This window comes from Oratosquilla oratoria, chromosome 7 (genome assembly GCF_046742065.1).
Source record: "Oratosquilla oratoria isolate Oo_2021 chromosome 7, ASM4674206v1, whole genome shotgun sequence".
Lineage (NCBI taxonomy): Eukaryota > Metazoa > Arthropoda > Malacostraca > Stomatopoda > Squillidae > Oratosquilla > Oratosquilla oratoria.
The window spans coordinates 42,600,394-42,617,349 of NC_134783.1; the positions used below are offsets into that span (position 1 = coordinate 42,600,394).

The window sequence follows — 16,956 nt, forward strand, 5'->3', positions numbered from 1 at the left end:
CTTTTTGGTACTGGGTGTCCAAAGTGATGCTGCATACTCAAGTTTTGGTCTTATTAGTGTAGTTAGTATTTTCTTTATCATTTCTTCATCCATACAAGTAAATGCCACTTTGATTGACCTCAATAAATTGTAGGTTTCTCCAAATATTTTATTTATATGCTTATCAGGTTTCATGTCCTTTCCAATCATCACTCCAAGATCTTTTCAGAGTTTGCTTTTTTATTTTTTCTTCTCCAATTCTGTAATCTTTTGATATTCTGTTTTTGCTCTTTCCAAATTCCATTATACTGCATTTCTTTATATTAAATTTCACTTCCCACTTTTGAGTCCAATTCCATATCGTGTCCAGATCTTGTTGCATTGAGTTGCAGTCCTCTTCCGTTTTTACCCTCTTAAGTAATTTTGCATCATCTGCAAAAAAATTCATATAGCACTCCATGCCATTCATGTCATTAATGTATACAGCAAACATGATCGGGGCCAGTACCGGTCCTTGCGGGACACCGCTTTTTACTTCTTCCCAGTTGGAGAATTTTTCTCTAATTACAATCAGGAAGTCTTTCATCCATCCCAATAATTTTCCTCTGATGCCACCCTTTGATTCTATCTTATTTATTAATTTCCTATGAGGTACCTTATCGAATGCCTTTTGCAGGTCCAGAAAAGCACAGTCTGCCCATCCATCTCTTTCTTGTATTATGTCTACTAATCTTGAGTAAAAGCAGATCAGATTTGTTGTACATGATCTCTCTTGTCCGAATCCAAATTGATTTGGGTTCAGTATAGATTTTTCTTCAAGGTATTTAACCCATCTGTTTTTGACAACTCTTTCACAAATTTTTGCTATTGTGCTTGTTAGTGAGACCGGTCTGTAGTTAGATGGATCTTCTTTATCACCTCCCTTATAAATTGGTACAATGTTTGCCTTTTTCCAGTCCAATGGTACTTTTCCTTCTTTAAGTGAGGATTTAATTATATTATATATTTTGTCAGTTAATTCTTCCATACATTCCTTCAGTATCCAGTTTGCAATTCCGTCTGGGCCATGTGATTTTCTGACATCAAGGGTTTTAATTTGATCACTGATTTCTTTTTGTGTTACGTTTATTTCTTTCATTGCTGGGGATAATTCTCTCTCTCTATCTACACTGTTAGGCGAGTTTTCTATTGTGAATACTGATCTGAAGTGGTTGTTCATAATTTCAGCCATTTCCAGTTCTTCTGTATATTCCTTTTTATCTTGGCACAGTTTTTCTATTTCTTGTTTGTTTTTCAGTTTTCCATTTACATATTTGTAAAATAGTTTGGGTTCTTCCTTACATTTGTCTATTATCTTTTTTTCATAATTCCTCTTTACATCTCTGCGTATTATTACATATTCGTTTCTTAGTTTGATGTATGTTTGCCATTTGCTTTGTTTCTTATCTCTTTTCCACTTTTTCCAAGCTTTGTCTCTTTTTTCCTTAGCTTCACTACATCTTTTGTTGTACCAGCTCTTTATGTATGATATGGTATGCAAAGCATGTTTACAATTTAAGTTGTATGTTCCTGGCATGGCTTCACAGTTCTATTTAAATAAAATCATGAGAAGGCATTAATATTGTAGAATATTATAAATAAATAAACAGAATAATATCAACCTAGAAGGAATAGTATTCCCCTACCTTGGTCATGAAACTCTTGAAAGAGTTCATGATGCTCCTTGGCTGTTTCCCTCAGCGCCTGCAAAAGGAAAAGAACATGTTAGATAAGACCACCATATATTCTCAAAGATTACAAAGGATTACAAAGGCGGAGCATGCCAACAGGAGACCTTAAGGTCCACAACTAGGTTAGATGCGAAAAAAATCATAATAATGATAAATAAAAACTGTAATAATGTAAATAACAAATAAAATACATAAATAAATGCATAGGTATAGTTAAAAAATAAACAAACAGGTAAATAGTAAATAATAATAAATTTACATATAACTAATAAATGAGAATCAAACAGACAAATGATAAAAAAATAAATAAACAATATAAAATAAATGATAATCATTACAGCATTTTGCTTAGGTGTTTATCTAAATGATCCTTAAAGTTTCGAACTGAACTACATTGCACTGCCTCTGCAAGAAGTTTATTCCATTCATTAACTACACGGTTGGCAAAGTTGTTTCTACCCACTTCCAAATTTAATCTATTTCCGGACAGTTTGAGACTATTGTTTCTTGTCTGATTCTCATTGTGTGAAAATTTTGTCACTTTTGATGTTGTCAATTCCCTTTAGAATTTCAAAGACCTGTATCAAGTCACCTCTGAGTCTATGCTTTTTTGGGGAAAACAGATTCATATGTTTTAGTTGATTTTCGTATGATTTATTTTTGATATTTGGAATCAGTTTTGTGGCTCGCCGTTGTGCTTTTTCCAGTCTGTCAATGTCTTTGTCTCTCTCTCTCTTTTCTTTAGTCACAAATCAATTCTGACACATTGTGATGGAGAGTAATACTGTCACAGCATTTTCATGTGTCATAAAAAGTGACTAAATCAGGGTAATTCTTTTTTTGGGGGGGGGGCCAACCTTTATAGTGGATTAAGACCTTTGTATATATATCAACTCCTGTATATCCCTGAGGTTCTTATTCAAGAATTGACTCCACATAATGAAAAAGTCAGGCAACTTATCAAAAAGAGCGACTTCATATCTGCCACATCAAGTGTGTACTTCTTCAACACTAATCCTTTACAGATAGTGGCATATTCTAATATAATTCTGCTTAACACCTGCCCATTTTATCCCGTGAGGAGCTGATTGTGGACGGAAGGGAGTCACTACTGAACAGAATAAAAATCAAGTTCTTTTAAGTAATTTACACATAATAATAATTGCTGCCTGAAGTTTTGCTGGCTAGAAACCCACAGCCCCATAGCAGCTGCCAATAGTCCTCAGAACTTCTCACTAATCTCTGGGAAGAAATATTATATAGCTGTCTGTGTTGTAGGGCTGTTTCCATGGCATCAGTCACTCATATAAGATATATTGTGTTGTTGTCTGGGGATTGTTAGTGTGGGTCATTGCAGTGCAGTACAATGTGTTCTGTGTCCTGTGTGTGGAGGCTGCATCTGGGGCAGTTTGAATCTATGGCCAGGCCTATTCTGAGTTGGTACTATTTCAATGCCACTGTAATTCTAGGGATAATACACTTGTCAATATTCAAACAAAGGCCCTAATTCAATATTCTTTCCTATACATAACCATGTTTTGGAATTAAACTTCAAGGAACTGATGATTAACAATGTGATGAACAGAACCCAAACTACATGTGATATTCTTAACCATTACATCTCCCCAACTACCACTTATAACACATAAATCTTTACTTTGGTTCAGTATAAAAACTTTGCATTCAAAGGTGGCAATTCTGTATCTAACCATTGGGATGTACTACTTGGCAAAGCATGAGAGCAGCTATCAAAACAGTACGATTCATGATCAAAGCACTTGAGAAATAGGTATAGTTTTCATTCAGGTAAACAACTACTGTATAGTTGTAGATGATGTATAAGAGGGTGCTAAAGGAGTCATTTTCATTATGAGCAGACAGATACCTTTCCCAAACATAAAACCAACACTTCCAAGACATTCGTCATCATGTAACTTTTCACACTAGATCTAATCTCTGAAGTTACTTTTCTGAACTACTTCAAAACTATTGCATACATAAATCCTGTACCTCAACAGGCTACCATATCATCATAAAGATATGTGCAAGACTTAATGGTTCATGATTTACTTTGAAATATTACTATGAGGCTACCTTGGGTATTCTGTAATTAATAGCCAGCATTTCTACCCTTGGGGACAATATCACACCAAAGAAGCTGAGTCACAGAGGTGGTCAAGGAGAGACTTAAGGACTGTAGCTGAACAGAAAGATGGTACGAGATAAAGTGATCAGTATTCTTTTTTCAGTGGAGGTTAGACTCGAGATTTGATCCATAAGGTTGTCACTGAAGTCACTAAAATACTGAATGGATCAATACCACCTGGTGGGACCATAAATCACTTAGTTAAGAGATAGTGTTGCTGTCTCGGGTTTGTTTATGAAGGTATTCTTTGCAGCAGCCAAATACTACAGCCACCTGGGATTATGTAGGGTGAATCGTTTAATGTGAATTATGGTACAAATATCAATTACATGTGCACAACTGTAACTGCATCCTTCACATCATTTACATTTGAAATAATACCATAAATACCTGAGAGCTGTGGGTTTTCTGTAAGATAGATCTAGAGCAACAGATTGATTAATTAAACCATATATGCCTCAAGCTTTTCCAATAAATACAGTCACTATTCACTCATGTAAAACTGATGGAACAATAATTTCATGGATAGATTCATCAATTAAAATTTTTCAGTTTCTATTTCTTCTGAGATTATTTCAATAAGAAAATCCCACAATCAAAGAGAGCAATAACAGCCTTACTGTTTACAGCAAAATATGAAGCATTTGATACAAAGAATAGGTTGGTGGTGATGGAAGACTGACATAATGAATGACAAGGCCAAACTTTCAAGAACATTAGAATGAATTTGCCTTACATACAGCATTCTCAGGGACACATAGCATCCCTAAACACACAATTTTGCTAATCTATGGTTTTGTAGTTACCAACTGTTTAGTGCTGACATGCCTTGCATCAGAAAGAACTTGCCCCAAATATAGCAGTCATAGGGACACGTAGCATCACTAAACACACAATTTCACTAATCTATGGTTCTGTGGTATTGTACAGTGCTGGTATTCCTTGCATTAGAAAGAACTTGCCTCAAACAGCAGTCTTGGGGACACGTAGCATCCCTAAACACGCAGTTTCACTAATCTATGGTTTTGTAGTAATCTAATGTATTGTGCTGGCATGCCTTGCATATATTAATGTAAAAATCTATGAGATGATATCATGATACTACTCTCATGTACAAGTCTAAGATGAAAACATTCAGTCAACAGACAACAGGTAGCACAGGGAACCTGAGTACTGCCTACTGGTGACAATTCAAAGTATAATTACAATTATGATTTAATTAAATACAACTGCAGTTAACATCCTTAATTATTTTCAACTCACAAGTGAAGTAAGTAAAGTAAGTACCTAGTAACTTTCATTTAGGTGGGTGTAGGCCTACATTCTACAACTACGTGCGAGAACGTAAATGTCATAAAACCTGTTTTTGGTCATTTTCATTATATCTGATTTGAAGCAATTGCTTTATTCTGATGGACACTTCCTTATTTCAGTGTCTTGCAACCTGTCTCTATGATGTAAAATTTCGTCACAGAATTTTAAATAATATTAATTATAAATAGAAGTGGGCGGTTTTCTTTACTGGATTTTTTTTTTACATTCATCTTTCAAGTGTGACCTTATTCATGGTCGAAATTGAACTAGTGAGCATATTTAACTTATATTTTTTAACCAACAGAAGCAATAACTTACTAAATAACGAAAGAACTCATAACAAACGACAATCGTTCCTTCTGTTTTCTTCAGCTCCAGATGCCCGACTACCCTAATGTAAACAACTCTAAAGTGACATTTACTTTTCGAATTTCTAAGAAAAGTATAATTGTGAATTGTTGAATATTTTTTTTAATGTTTGTTATTCAACAGTTTTTCCTAGAGCAGAAATGTGATATAATATTTGCAGAAGATACTGTAATTACTGAATGAGAGTTAAGTAGTAAATTCGCAATGATTCATGACACGAGTCTCTAATGTACCTTACAAGTGCATTGCATCAATTTTGATCGAATAGGAAAACTTAGCTTAAAATACAAAAACATATAATCAACCAACAATTTATTCAGATTTTACATGTGTTAAAACAAGAATGTACAAGAAATAGTGGTAATGTAATCCAGATCCTACAAAATCACAGTAAATTACTTGAACATTTATTTATTTCGGCAATTATATGTTGCATACTCATCGACAGGATGTGATATCACACTTCACCTTATCAGAAGGGTAACTTTTCTGGCAGAAAATCGGTCCATCCCACACTTTCACCAAACAGACACATTCCTAATGTATCTGCGTCCCTTAGGCACTCATCTGACCTTACTGTCAGCGTGAGAATAGGATAAACATATGAAAAAACACGTGACCATATTCTTATCAGGCGTTTGAAAATGACATTGGCACACGGATAACCTGCACGACGTTATTATTATTATTTTTTTTTTTTACAAAGTCGCTACGGTAATCCTACCTTACAGTTCTCCTCGGAGATGGTGCGATAGGCGTTAAGTTGTAGCTACAAACCCTTAGTCATGAGTCTGGCCTCATAATTATCATATATCATAATGGGATCACAGGAGACTTAAAGATGCAGACCTTAAAAGGTCAAGTGAGAAGGTTTTGAATTTCTTTGTTTTTTGTTTTTTCATGTATGAAAATATGACTCAAAAGAAGTTAGAACACTAAAATGCACATTTCTATTAGTCTTTATTTTATCCAAATAGCATGATAGCAGGCGAACTTTTCAATGTCGTAGTTATATTTTCCACCGCTAGGGCATATGATGACGTAACAGCTGTTGTTAACATTCTTCAACATGGCCAGCACGCAATACAAAAGTGACTTCATATCGAGTGAAGAAGATTTATCGGGTTTGGATGTCCTTTCGTGCTCCAATGTGAGTACAGTATAAGGATACATGTAATACACACACACACACACACACACACACACACACACACACACACACACACACACACACACACAGATATATATATATATATATATATATAGATATATATATATGTATATATATACATACACATATATATGCATATATATACATATATATATACATATATGTGCATATATATACATATATGCATATATATATATACATATATGCATATATATATATATATATATATATATATATATATATACATACAATAGACTATGTAAAATGCATATTTCTGCGAATATACAGCAAAATGAGTAATCATAAGTTGGTACTTTTATATCTTTCAGGCTGTACAAGTATCTTGCCTATCGTAATTTAGTGAAGTGGTGTTGGAAACGACTGGGCAAAAGAAATCGCCTGCCCCTTCCTGTGGACCGAATTAGGAAAAAATGGCCTGCGCCAGATGGACATTACACAGGATTTAAACACCATTCAGCAATTACCTTAGTTCAGATTCTTGGAATTATATTCGGAGTACCATTTTGCCTTGGTATATGAAAAGAGTTCACTGTGTTGGACGATTAAACATGGACCTTTGTTTCTGGGTGATGTCAGACTTTTCTTGTTTTTCATACTTGGAACAGACTGGGTCAGGAACTTTCATAGCTTGCAAACTTGTATGATGGAAATTCACAACGCACCCTTAGTAATTCACCAAGTAAAATCTGTATATATATTTTGTAAATACAAAATGGAGATTTATGGTTTGTACATTTTATTATTTAGTTGATCATATTATCAGAACAATACCAAACTTTAGGCAAGTATTAATTTTGAATTTATCATATTGCTCCAGTAGAAAGTCCTATGCAGTTTCACAATTTGGATGCAATATGTAGCACAATAATGATTCATACACTCACCATATGTTAGAACAACCTTCTTCGCCACTGTAATACCTGCTTTGACTTTGGGATAAGATATAGCCCATTGCGCCTCTCCATTTTTTTTTTTCCAGTTTTCTGTTTTTACATGGATTTTCATTTAAATGAAGGGCAGCAAGTAGTAGACTGAGAGTGGAAAATTAATAATGATAATTTTCAATCACCATGCATACATTTTACCATTCTCAATATGAATTCAGCTCCCTTGTGCCTGAATTACCGTAGTGAAATTACATCAAGAGATGTTTGAAGTTACATGTGTACATGCCTTCCTTTTATTGCTTCATAAAAAAGTGCTGGGACTTGGGAGCAAAGAAGCACACAACCTTGTGATACGATTCAAGCGCTTATGTTTGTTGACAAGGCAAGAGCTGACCAATATCCCTGAGAAGTGCTTTCTGCGTTACTATGAGCTCAAGCTCTTTGTATGCTTTTGCACCTGAAAGCAAGACGATAACTAGGCTGTTGTGTTCTGCACGATTACTAAGTAGATGCACATCTACGAAGCAAGTGCAAAGCTAAAAATATAGTGCTGTGTTGGTAGTAACTACTTTTCCCCGTCAACATGCCAGTTCCTTGTCAAACACTTTGTATATATAATTTACAAGAAACGCCAGGTTCACACTGTCAAAGACTGTTAAATTTTATTACACTGCACAGGAGAGAAGACGAAAATTTGATCAAATATTTGACAGCATGAACTGGGCTAATTACTTTCTTTCAGCCATTTCCTATCGTGTTGCAATCAAGACAGACTGCAAGAAGGTAGACTGCAGGAGAGTGACGTCACAACACGTTACACGCGGTTAACGTTCGCTCTAGCACCATGCACGCGAACGCGCGCATATTTTAGGAGTAATGAGTACTGAGCCACCAGCAGATCTGACCTTCCCACGATAATGAGGGAAAGAGACCGCACAACCTAGGTCAACGCCCGGCGGTCAGCTCCACAGGTCAACTTCCACAAGGCGACCGTTAAAGACTACCATACGAACGATATTTCTTCTGTATATATATTTTTTCTTGTTGTTCCATTTCATTTATCCCATGTTTTATTGTGATTAGTTAGCAAAATATTGAGTGTATCACTCAATTAGTTTCAAGCCAATTTTGGCCTCTTTTATATAAATACTATATGTAAATTGATGAAGTGTCAACCGATACCAAACCCTTCTTTGCCACGGCTCAATGCTCGATGGACAGATTCAGATTTCACCACGGATTCGAGTGGGCAACCAGTCTCCTCTCTGCTATCCACGCAGAATAAAGTCCTAAAACTCATTGCTGTTTTACATTCGAAAAACCCTCTACTCGTTCGTCGCCTGGTCACCGAACTCTCTACCTCTAAGCCTCCAAAGAACTTATCAACAGTGTGAATAGGAACAGAATCCTGCCACAATCATCAACGGGCTTGTGCAGACATGTTGGATATATTTCACCATGGTCTTCGTGCTTGTTGACAAGGCCAGGGTCCCGAGTGCACTTTTTTTTCGAAATGTTTCGATTTCAATCCAGGTTTCCATGATTCGTCCCGTCTGCACCGAATGATCAAGTCCTTTTTGTGAACAGGATCTTTGGGAAAAGAATGAAAATGAAGTCCATCCGCAGCAGAAAGTTTCGTCGAATCACTGTTGCAATTTGCGGCGTCACAATAAACCATTTTCAAACTAAATACTTGATAAAACCTTGCCAATACACGAAATATGATAGATCACTGATCAAGTTGACAGAGCAGCTCCGCATTTTATAGTGCACGCATATGGCGTGCATCAGAATAAACAGCGCGATTGACGTCACAGCCTTACGAAAACAGCCAAAGATCTGACGCAAATTCCTGGACAGTGGAAGAAGGTGGTAGATGAGGTGGTGTGGGTAACACGTACCTTAAGTGATTGATGAAGGGAGGGGGAAGATAGCTGCAGTTGGGGAACCGAAGTCCAGGCGATTTTTATCACATCTCGGGACCACTCGCCTTCCCTCCAAGGCAAGCGTGAGTAAATCAAAGAAGGGGGAGGGGTATGATGGGACAACTCATTAAGTGAACCGTCCTAGGCTAATAAAACCCAGAACTCCTATTGTGAGTTTTAATGAATTGAATAATTAAACACTAAAATTATGCTACTTGACATTAAATAAGGGTTTTAACAGTTGGATTCACACATACATCCTATCTATCCTATCTCCCTGCGCGCCTATCTAGGGGTCCTATCTATTAAATACTCCTTGTTACTTGCTATTATCCTTAGAGGGTCTCTGCTGGGTGAGGGGATGACTTCCATGGGGTACTGTTCCTCGTTCTGGCAGGATGCTTTTGCTATTGAAGTATATCATTGTTGTCGATCACGGCGGGAACCCAGGTCATCCTTTGTGATTAGCCTCGTGGAGGGGGAGCAGGATTGAACACGTAGGAGGCTTCTCGTGTACGCTATCCAGTTCCTTTCAGGTCAGTGTCCCGAGGAAAGGGGGTACAGATACGTACGTGACCCCTTGATACACAAATGTTTGGTTCACTGGAGGCTGGAGGCCTCTAGTCACTATGATAGTCGGGATGATACACACAGCACTCCACCTGATAAGTTCGGAGGGGGATTTGACCCGCTAATACTCCTTTAAAGTCCACAGTGCGTAAGCACTCACTTAAGGATGCAAATCCTTAATAACCACATGAGGGAGGATAGGGCGCGATTGGGCTCTCCAGGACGTGAGCGGCCCGAACCTCCCTGATTGACTTTAATGGGTAGACTGCCCGTGTCCTGCGACAGGTCAGGTCACGATGTCCGCTAGCCGGCTTCCGACGTTGCCAATAGTTCTATGTCTCCGTCCCTAGTTGTGAAGGGTACTACGAATAATGTTCATGTGGGAGGTGACACAGTTGCAATTGTTCTTTGAGGTAGACACTGTTCACGAGCGGGTTAAACACAATCCTAATTATTCTAATTGCCTAGCTTAAACAAATATGTGGCAGCGCGCAGGGGGGGGGGGAGGGGGTGTGTTTGAGCGCTTTGTGTGGGCGCGAAAACCGTTGAGCATGGCTCTGAGAACACAAATCAAAAGGGGGGGGGGGGTGTTTCTAGATAATTAGAAGTCTCTCCCTTCGTTAAGGCACTGAAATTGATTGTCAAAAATGACATGACAGATAAAGAGGATAACGAGGAGGAGAAAGGACAGGATGCAGCTACTAGAAGTCTTAAGGACTCTGGAAATTCCCCCGAGTATAGGGAATAAAGGGCCGTAGTGGTGAGAAATCGGACGTGAGAAAATGGGAAGGGAGACAACGAGCTGGGTGTCACAATTTAAAAAATTGTGACACAGGTTATGAACCAAAAAGGGGGGGGTCTCCCCTATGGCTTGAAGCTGGGAGAAGAAGGCTGGTCTTTCATCAAGAGTGAAAGAACCAGTTTCTGGCTTGCTAGGCGGCCGTTCTTCTTGGTCGTGCTCTTGTTAATGGAGCCGCTGCTGGCTCGTTGAGTGACGTCGCTGAAGCTCTCGTTGTGACGTCGGTCATCGAGGCCGTGCGGGGTTGTAGCGTAGGTGGCGTGGTGAGGTACTCGTGTTCACAGGCGACTTCAATCGGGTCGTTCGCCGCCGGAGAGGTTCCGTCGTCTACGGTGCCCGCTTCGCCTTCCCCCGCGGGGGGAAGGTGCTCCGCGGTCGGTTCGTGACGGTCCGCGTGGGAATGAGGGGGCGTGTCCGCGCTCAAATTGATTTCTCGAGGGATGATTCGTGTGACAGACCGCTCGTATTCTCCTTTAAGAGTGCGGACTCCTACGGAGCTGATGACGTCGTCTTCTCTGGGGACCGTAGCAGTGGTTCCAGGATCAAATGGTGTAATGTGAGGACTTCGAGCGTCATTATCAATTTGTTTAGTCCCAACGATGATCGGGACTGCTTCAGGTTCTGGAGGTGAAGTGTCATCTGGTGCCGTGGAAGCGCGGACTGAAGTTCCTAAGATGGGAGCCGAGTGTAATGAAGAGGGGGTGGAGGTGGTTTCCGGGGCGTGGCCTACTGGGGGCGTGGCACAGGAGCCGTCATGTTGAGAGCTGACAGCCGTGGATGAAGTAGAAGCATAGGTGGCATCTTGAGTAATTTCTATGAGGACTGGTACTGGTTCCGGGTCCTGATATAAAGTGGCATCTGGTGCCGTGGAAGTGCGGATTGCAGCTTGTGGGACGGGAGCCGCGTGCATTGAAGAGGGGGTGCAGGCGACTTCCGGGACGTGGCCTTCTGGGGGCGTAGCACAGGAGCTGTCGTGGTGAGAGCTGACAGACGTGGATGAAGTAGAAGCAGAGGTGGCATCTTGTGTATTTTCTATGAGGACTGGTACTGGTTCCGGGTCCTGAGATAAAGTGGCATCTGGTGCCGTGGAAGTGCGGATTGCAGCTTGCGGGACGGGAGCCGCGTGCATTGAAGAGGGGGTGCAGGCGACTTCCGGGGCGTGGCCTTCTGGGGGCTTGGCACAGGAGCTGTCGTGGTGATAGCTGACAGACGTAGTTGTGGTGGGAGCAGAGGTGCTCTGAGAGCTTGGAGTGTCAGTGGCAACTTGTGTATTATCAATGAGGACTGGTACTGGTTCCGGGTCCTGAGATAAAGTGGCATCTGGTGCCGTGGAAGTGCTGACTGAAGTTCGTAAGATGGGAGCCGAGTGCGATGAAGAGGGGGTGCAGGTGGCTTCCGGGGTGTGACCTACTGGGGGCGTGGCACAGTAGCTGTCGTGGTGAGAGCTGACAGACTTTGATGTGGTGGGAGCAGAGGTGCTCTGAGAGCTTGGAGTGTCAGTGGCAACTTGTGCATTCTCAATGACGAGGACTGGTGCTGGTTCCGGGTCCTGATATAAAGTGGCATCTGGTGCCGTGGAAGTGCTGACTGAAGTTGGTAAGATGGGAGCCGAGTGCGATGAAGAGGGGGTGCAGGTGGAAGCAGGGGCGTGGGTTACCTCTGGCGGTGCTCTGAGGGCGTCGTGGGAGCTGGTAGAGGTTGATGGTGTGGGGGTTGTGGTGCCATCTTGGATTGCTCTCGTGCCAAGTGGCGCTGGTTGCAACGGAGGATGGTAGGGGGACTGGTGATGAGGGGGGTAGGCTCCCGGATACTGATAGAAGGGGGGGTAATACGGATGGTATCCTGGAGCTTGTGGGTAACCAGCAGGAGGCTGAGATGAAGCCGCGCTGTAGGGGGGAGTGTGGGTGTGGCTTAACGGAGATTGGTTCCAGAGGTGAGGAGGAACTGCATTCTGTGTAGGGGAAACGATGATGCCGTTGCTTGTTATGCTGATGGCTTGAGGGCATAGGGGGGCCTTGTGGCGCTGGCCACATTTCATACAGCCTGCCTGGAAGTCGCAGCGGTTCTTCAGATGCCTGTTCGAGTAGCAGATGGTACACTTGTTTAGTGCTAAAAGTCTGTGTTTCGTCGGGGACCGCAGGTGCCGGTTGTGGGGGCGTGGGTACAGGCCGTCCAGTGCTGTGCCTTGACGTATGACCTTGACTCCTCGGTGGTGTCGGAGCACTCGTCAATGTCTGTCGGGGCTGGCGTGTTGATGATTGAGTAGGAGCGGGTGTAGGGGTCGCTGCAGCAACTGGGCGTACCAACACCGGGGTATGGAGTCGACTGCCCGTGATGGCACCCGAGTAAACTTTGAGTGCTGATTGAAGCTCTGGTGCACTAAGTTCAGAAGTGCCTTTGAACAGGTATATTGACGAAAGAACCTGTCGGGGTAGTTTCGGCACTAGGACATCCTCTACAAATTCATCGGAGGGCTTGTCCTACTGCGTTCCTGTACCTTTCGCCCAACTCGTCCCAATCGGCGAGGAACCTTGACAAGTCCTCACATTCGTCCGTAGGTGCGGGAATGGCGACGAGGCGTTCCTTCAGACTTCTTCGTACTGCCAAGGGCTTGTCATAGGCATCATGCAGCCGTCGGGTGGTGTGTTCATACGCGTTGTTGTTGAACACGGGGTATCCAACAAGACGCTTGGCACGCCCCGTTAGAGAGCGCTGAACTTTTCTCCCTCTGTGTACCTATTGCTTTCGTGAACAATTGTCTTGAAAATGCTCCACCAGCTGGAGAACATTTCCAGATCCCCATCGAAAGAGGGTGGATGGGTTTCTTCCCTTATGTATGTGACAAGGGGGCTTTGATTAAGCTGGCTGTTTGACGCTTGAACGGCGGTATCTGCGCCGTTCACTCGCGCATCTGCTCGGACTTTTAGGTTTAAAAGGACCTTCTTGTGCGGTCTCAATTCCTGTTTGAGTTTTGTGATTTGATCATCGGGAGTGTGACGGGCCCAGGCGGGCTCCAATAACCGCCATGTTTGGTGATGGTCTTGACCTTCTTGATGAATTTCCGTTGCCGCACTGGGACTCAGGCTCTCAACGTTGATAGTCCCGTACGTTTCAGCATATTCCGTGACAGCGTCAAGGAAATTCTGCGTGATGGCAATGAGCTCGGTCAGTGTTGCGTTCGTAATTGCGTCTTCGTTAGGGCTGTAGTAAGACATGGTGGCCGCCGAATAATGCACTGGCACAATAGGTTGATTCTATGTGAAAAGGTGGCCGTCTGAGTATGCTTGCGGTCACTGAATCATAAGCTGAGAGGCAATTAGAGTCGAGCGAAAGAATCGCGCAACGAAAATGGAGAATCGAAGGGGGTGACTACAGAAGATTGTGCTGTCATACGAGCTGGTCTGACAAAGGAGGTGGGAGAGAGGTTACTCGCGTGAAACCGCGAAAGTTTAAAAATAAGGCCGCTTGATTCCGGGCCGATGCGAGCCGTTAGCGTCAGGTCATCCGTAACGGTAACGGCTAGGCTTAACACAAGGACGTGGTGGCGGATGGCGCCAAAAAGGGAGGCTTAACTATAACGCCGCTTTGGAAGGCTGGGCCGAGCCGAAACTAAATTAAGCCGAAAATGGCTGAACTTAAAATTACGATGTGCGGCTGAGGATGCCGCTGAATGAAGTCGCCGGGCGGAATTACCCGTGAAAAAGGGACCAGTGTAATTTCAGCACAATCTAATTCTACTTAGGGGGCGAAATGTTGCCCAAGAGAAAGGTAAAAGTAGGAAGGGTAAATTAATGTGACATAAAATTACTATATCATGGTTGACCTCGTGCGTGCCTTAACGAGCAGGAGTGACTCCTGTACAGTGCATTGAGTTGCTAACCTATGCGCAGGGAAACATGTTGTGATTTTCTTAATGAGTTGTCATACTGATTATTGAACTTGTCAGGACACTTTACTTGATTAACTAGTCTGTACATAGGTAATGGAATGAATATCCGGTTCGAAGGACCACTAGCGAGCACGTGACGCAAATTCCTGGACAGTGGAAGAAGGTGGTAGATGAGGTGGTGTGGGTAACACGTACCTTAAGTGATTGATGAAGGGAGGGGGAAGATAGCTGCAGTTGGGGAACCGAAGTCCAGGCGATTTTTATCACATCTCGGGACCACTCGCCTTCCCTCCAAGGCAAGCGTGAGTAAATCAAAGAGGGGGGAGGGGTATGATGGGACAACTCATTAAGTGAACCGTCCTAGGCTAATAAAACCCAGAACTCCTATTGTGAGTTTTAATGAATTGAATAATTAAACACTAAAATTATGCTACTTGACATTAAATAAGGGTTTTAACAGTTGGATTCACACATACATCCTATCTATCCTATCTCCCTGCGCGCCTATCTAGGGGTCCTATCTATTAAATACTCCTTGTTACTTGCTATTATCCTTAGAGGGTCTCTGCTGGGTGAGGGGATGACTTCCATGGGGTACTGTTCCTCGTTCTGGCAGGATGCTTTTGCTATTGAAGTATATCATTGTTGTCGATCACGGCGGGAACCCAGGTCATCCTTTGTGATTAGCCTCGTGGAGGGGGAGCAGGATTGAACACGTAGGAGGCTTCTCGTGTACGCTATCCAGTTCCTTTCAGGTCAGTGTCCCGAGGAAAGGGGGTACAGATACGTACGTGACCCCTTGATACACAAATGTTTGGTTCACTGGAGGCTGGAGGCCTCTAGTCACTATGATAGTCGGGATGATACACACAGCACTCCACCTGATAAGTTCGGAGGGGGATTTGACCCGCTAATACTCCTTTAAAGTCCACAGTGCGTAAGCACTCACTTAAGGATGCAAATCCTTAATAACCACATGAGGGAGGATAGGGCGCGATTGGGCTCTCCAGGACGTGAGCGGCCCGAACCTCCCTGATTGACTTTAATGGGTAGACTGCCCGTGTCCTGCGACAGGTCAGGTCACGATGTCCGCTAGCCGGCTTCCGACGTTGCCAATAGTTCTATGTCTCCGTCCCTAGTTGTGAAGGGTACTACGAATAATGTTCATGTGGGAGGTGACACAGTTGCAATTGTTCTTTGAGGTAGACACTGTTCACGAGCGGGTTAAACACAATCCTAATTATTCTAATTGCCTAGCTTAAACAAATATGTGGCAGCGCGCAGAGGGGGGGAGGGGGTGTGTTTGAGCGCTTTGTGTGGGCGCGAAAACCGTTGAGCCTGGCTCTGAGAACACAAATCAAAAGGGGGGGGGGGTGTTTCTAGATAATTAGAAGTCTCTCCCTTCGTTAAGGCACTGAAATTGATTGTCAAAAATGACATGACAGATAAAGAGGATAACGAGGAGGAGAAAGGACAGGATGCAGCTACTAGAAGTCTTAAGGACTCTGGTAATTCCCCCGAGTATAGGGAATAAAGAGCCGTAGTGGTGAGAAATCGGACGTGAGAAAATGGGAAGGGAGACAACGAGCTGGGTGTCACAATTTAAAAAATTGTGACAAGATCGGCGAAGGAAAAGTTCGCCTGCTACCGATATTTTGATAAGCATTTTTTATCACATTATGTAATAATTAGGGTTTATTTTTGCATTATTTTATAAAAAAAAAAGTGACCAAGCCATACATCTAGCAAATATTCACCACCTCTTTGAAAACCTTCTCAGCTGACCTTCAATTTTCCTCCACAGATAACTGAGGATATCCTGGAACAAATGAGACACTAATAAAGATTCCAAAATTATGTACCGTATATATATATACATACATATATATATATACATATATATATATATATATATATATATATTTTTTTTTTTTTTTTTTTTTTTTTTTTTTTTTTTTCAAGTCAACTGCGCTAATAGCTTTGGGTATCTTAAGATTCAAATTCTTCAGTTTGAAGAATAATTTTTTGTCTTCACAGTTCAAAGTATGAACATAATCATTCGTGATTTCAAAAGCATGGAGAAGAGGGTGCAGTAAAAGGCGCTACTGAATGCCAATGGTTATAATGACACAATGTAACAGTACGAAAGCTGTTGA

General features: G+C 41.9%; 1 protein-coding gene across 2 annotated transcripts in view; it reads right to left on the minus strand.

Annotated features, from left to right (window-relative positions):
* Positions 1-5,591, minus strand: part of LOC143027111 (uncharacterized) — a 49,475-nt gene extending 43,884 nt beyond the window's left edge. For both annotated transcript variants that reach the window (XM_076188122.1, XM_076188121.1), the window contains exons 1-2: positions 5,488-5,591; positions 1,665-1,722 (exon numbers count right to left, since the gene is read on the minus strand). In XM_076188122.1, the coding sequence (XP_076044237.1) occupies positions 1,665-1,694 (30 nt within the window). In that variant the 5' untranslated portion in view covers positions 1,695-1,722; positions 5,488-5,591. The remainder of the gene's footprint in view (positions 1-1,664; positions 1,723-5,487) is intronic.
* Positions 5,592-16,956: the final 11,365 nt, after the last annotated feature.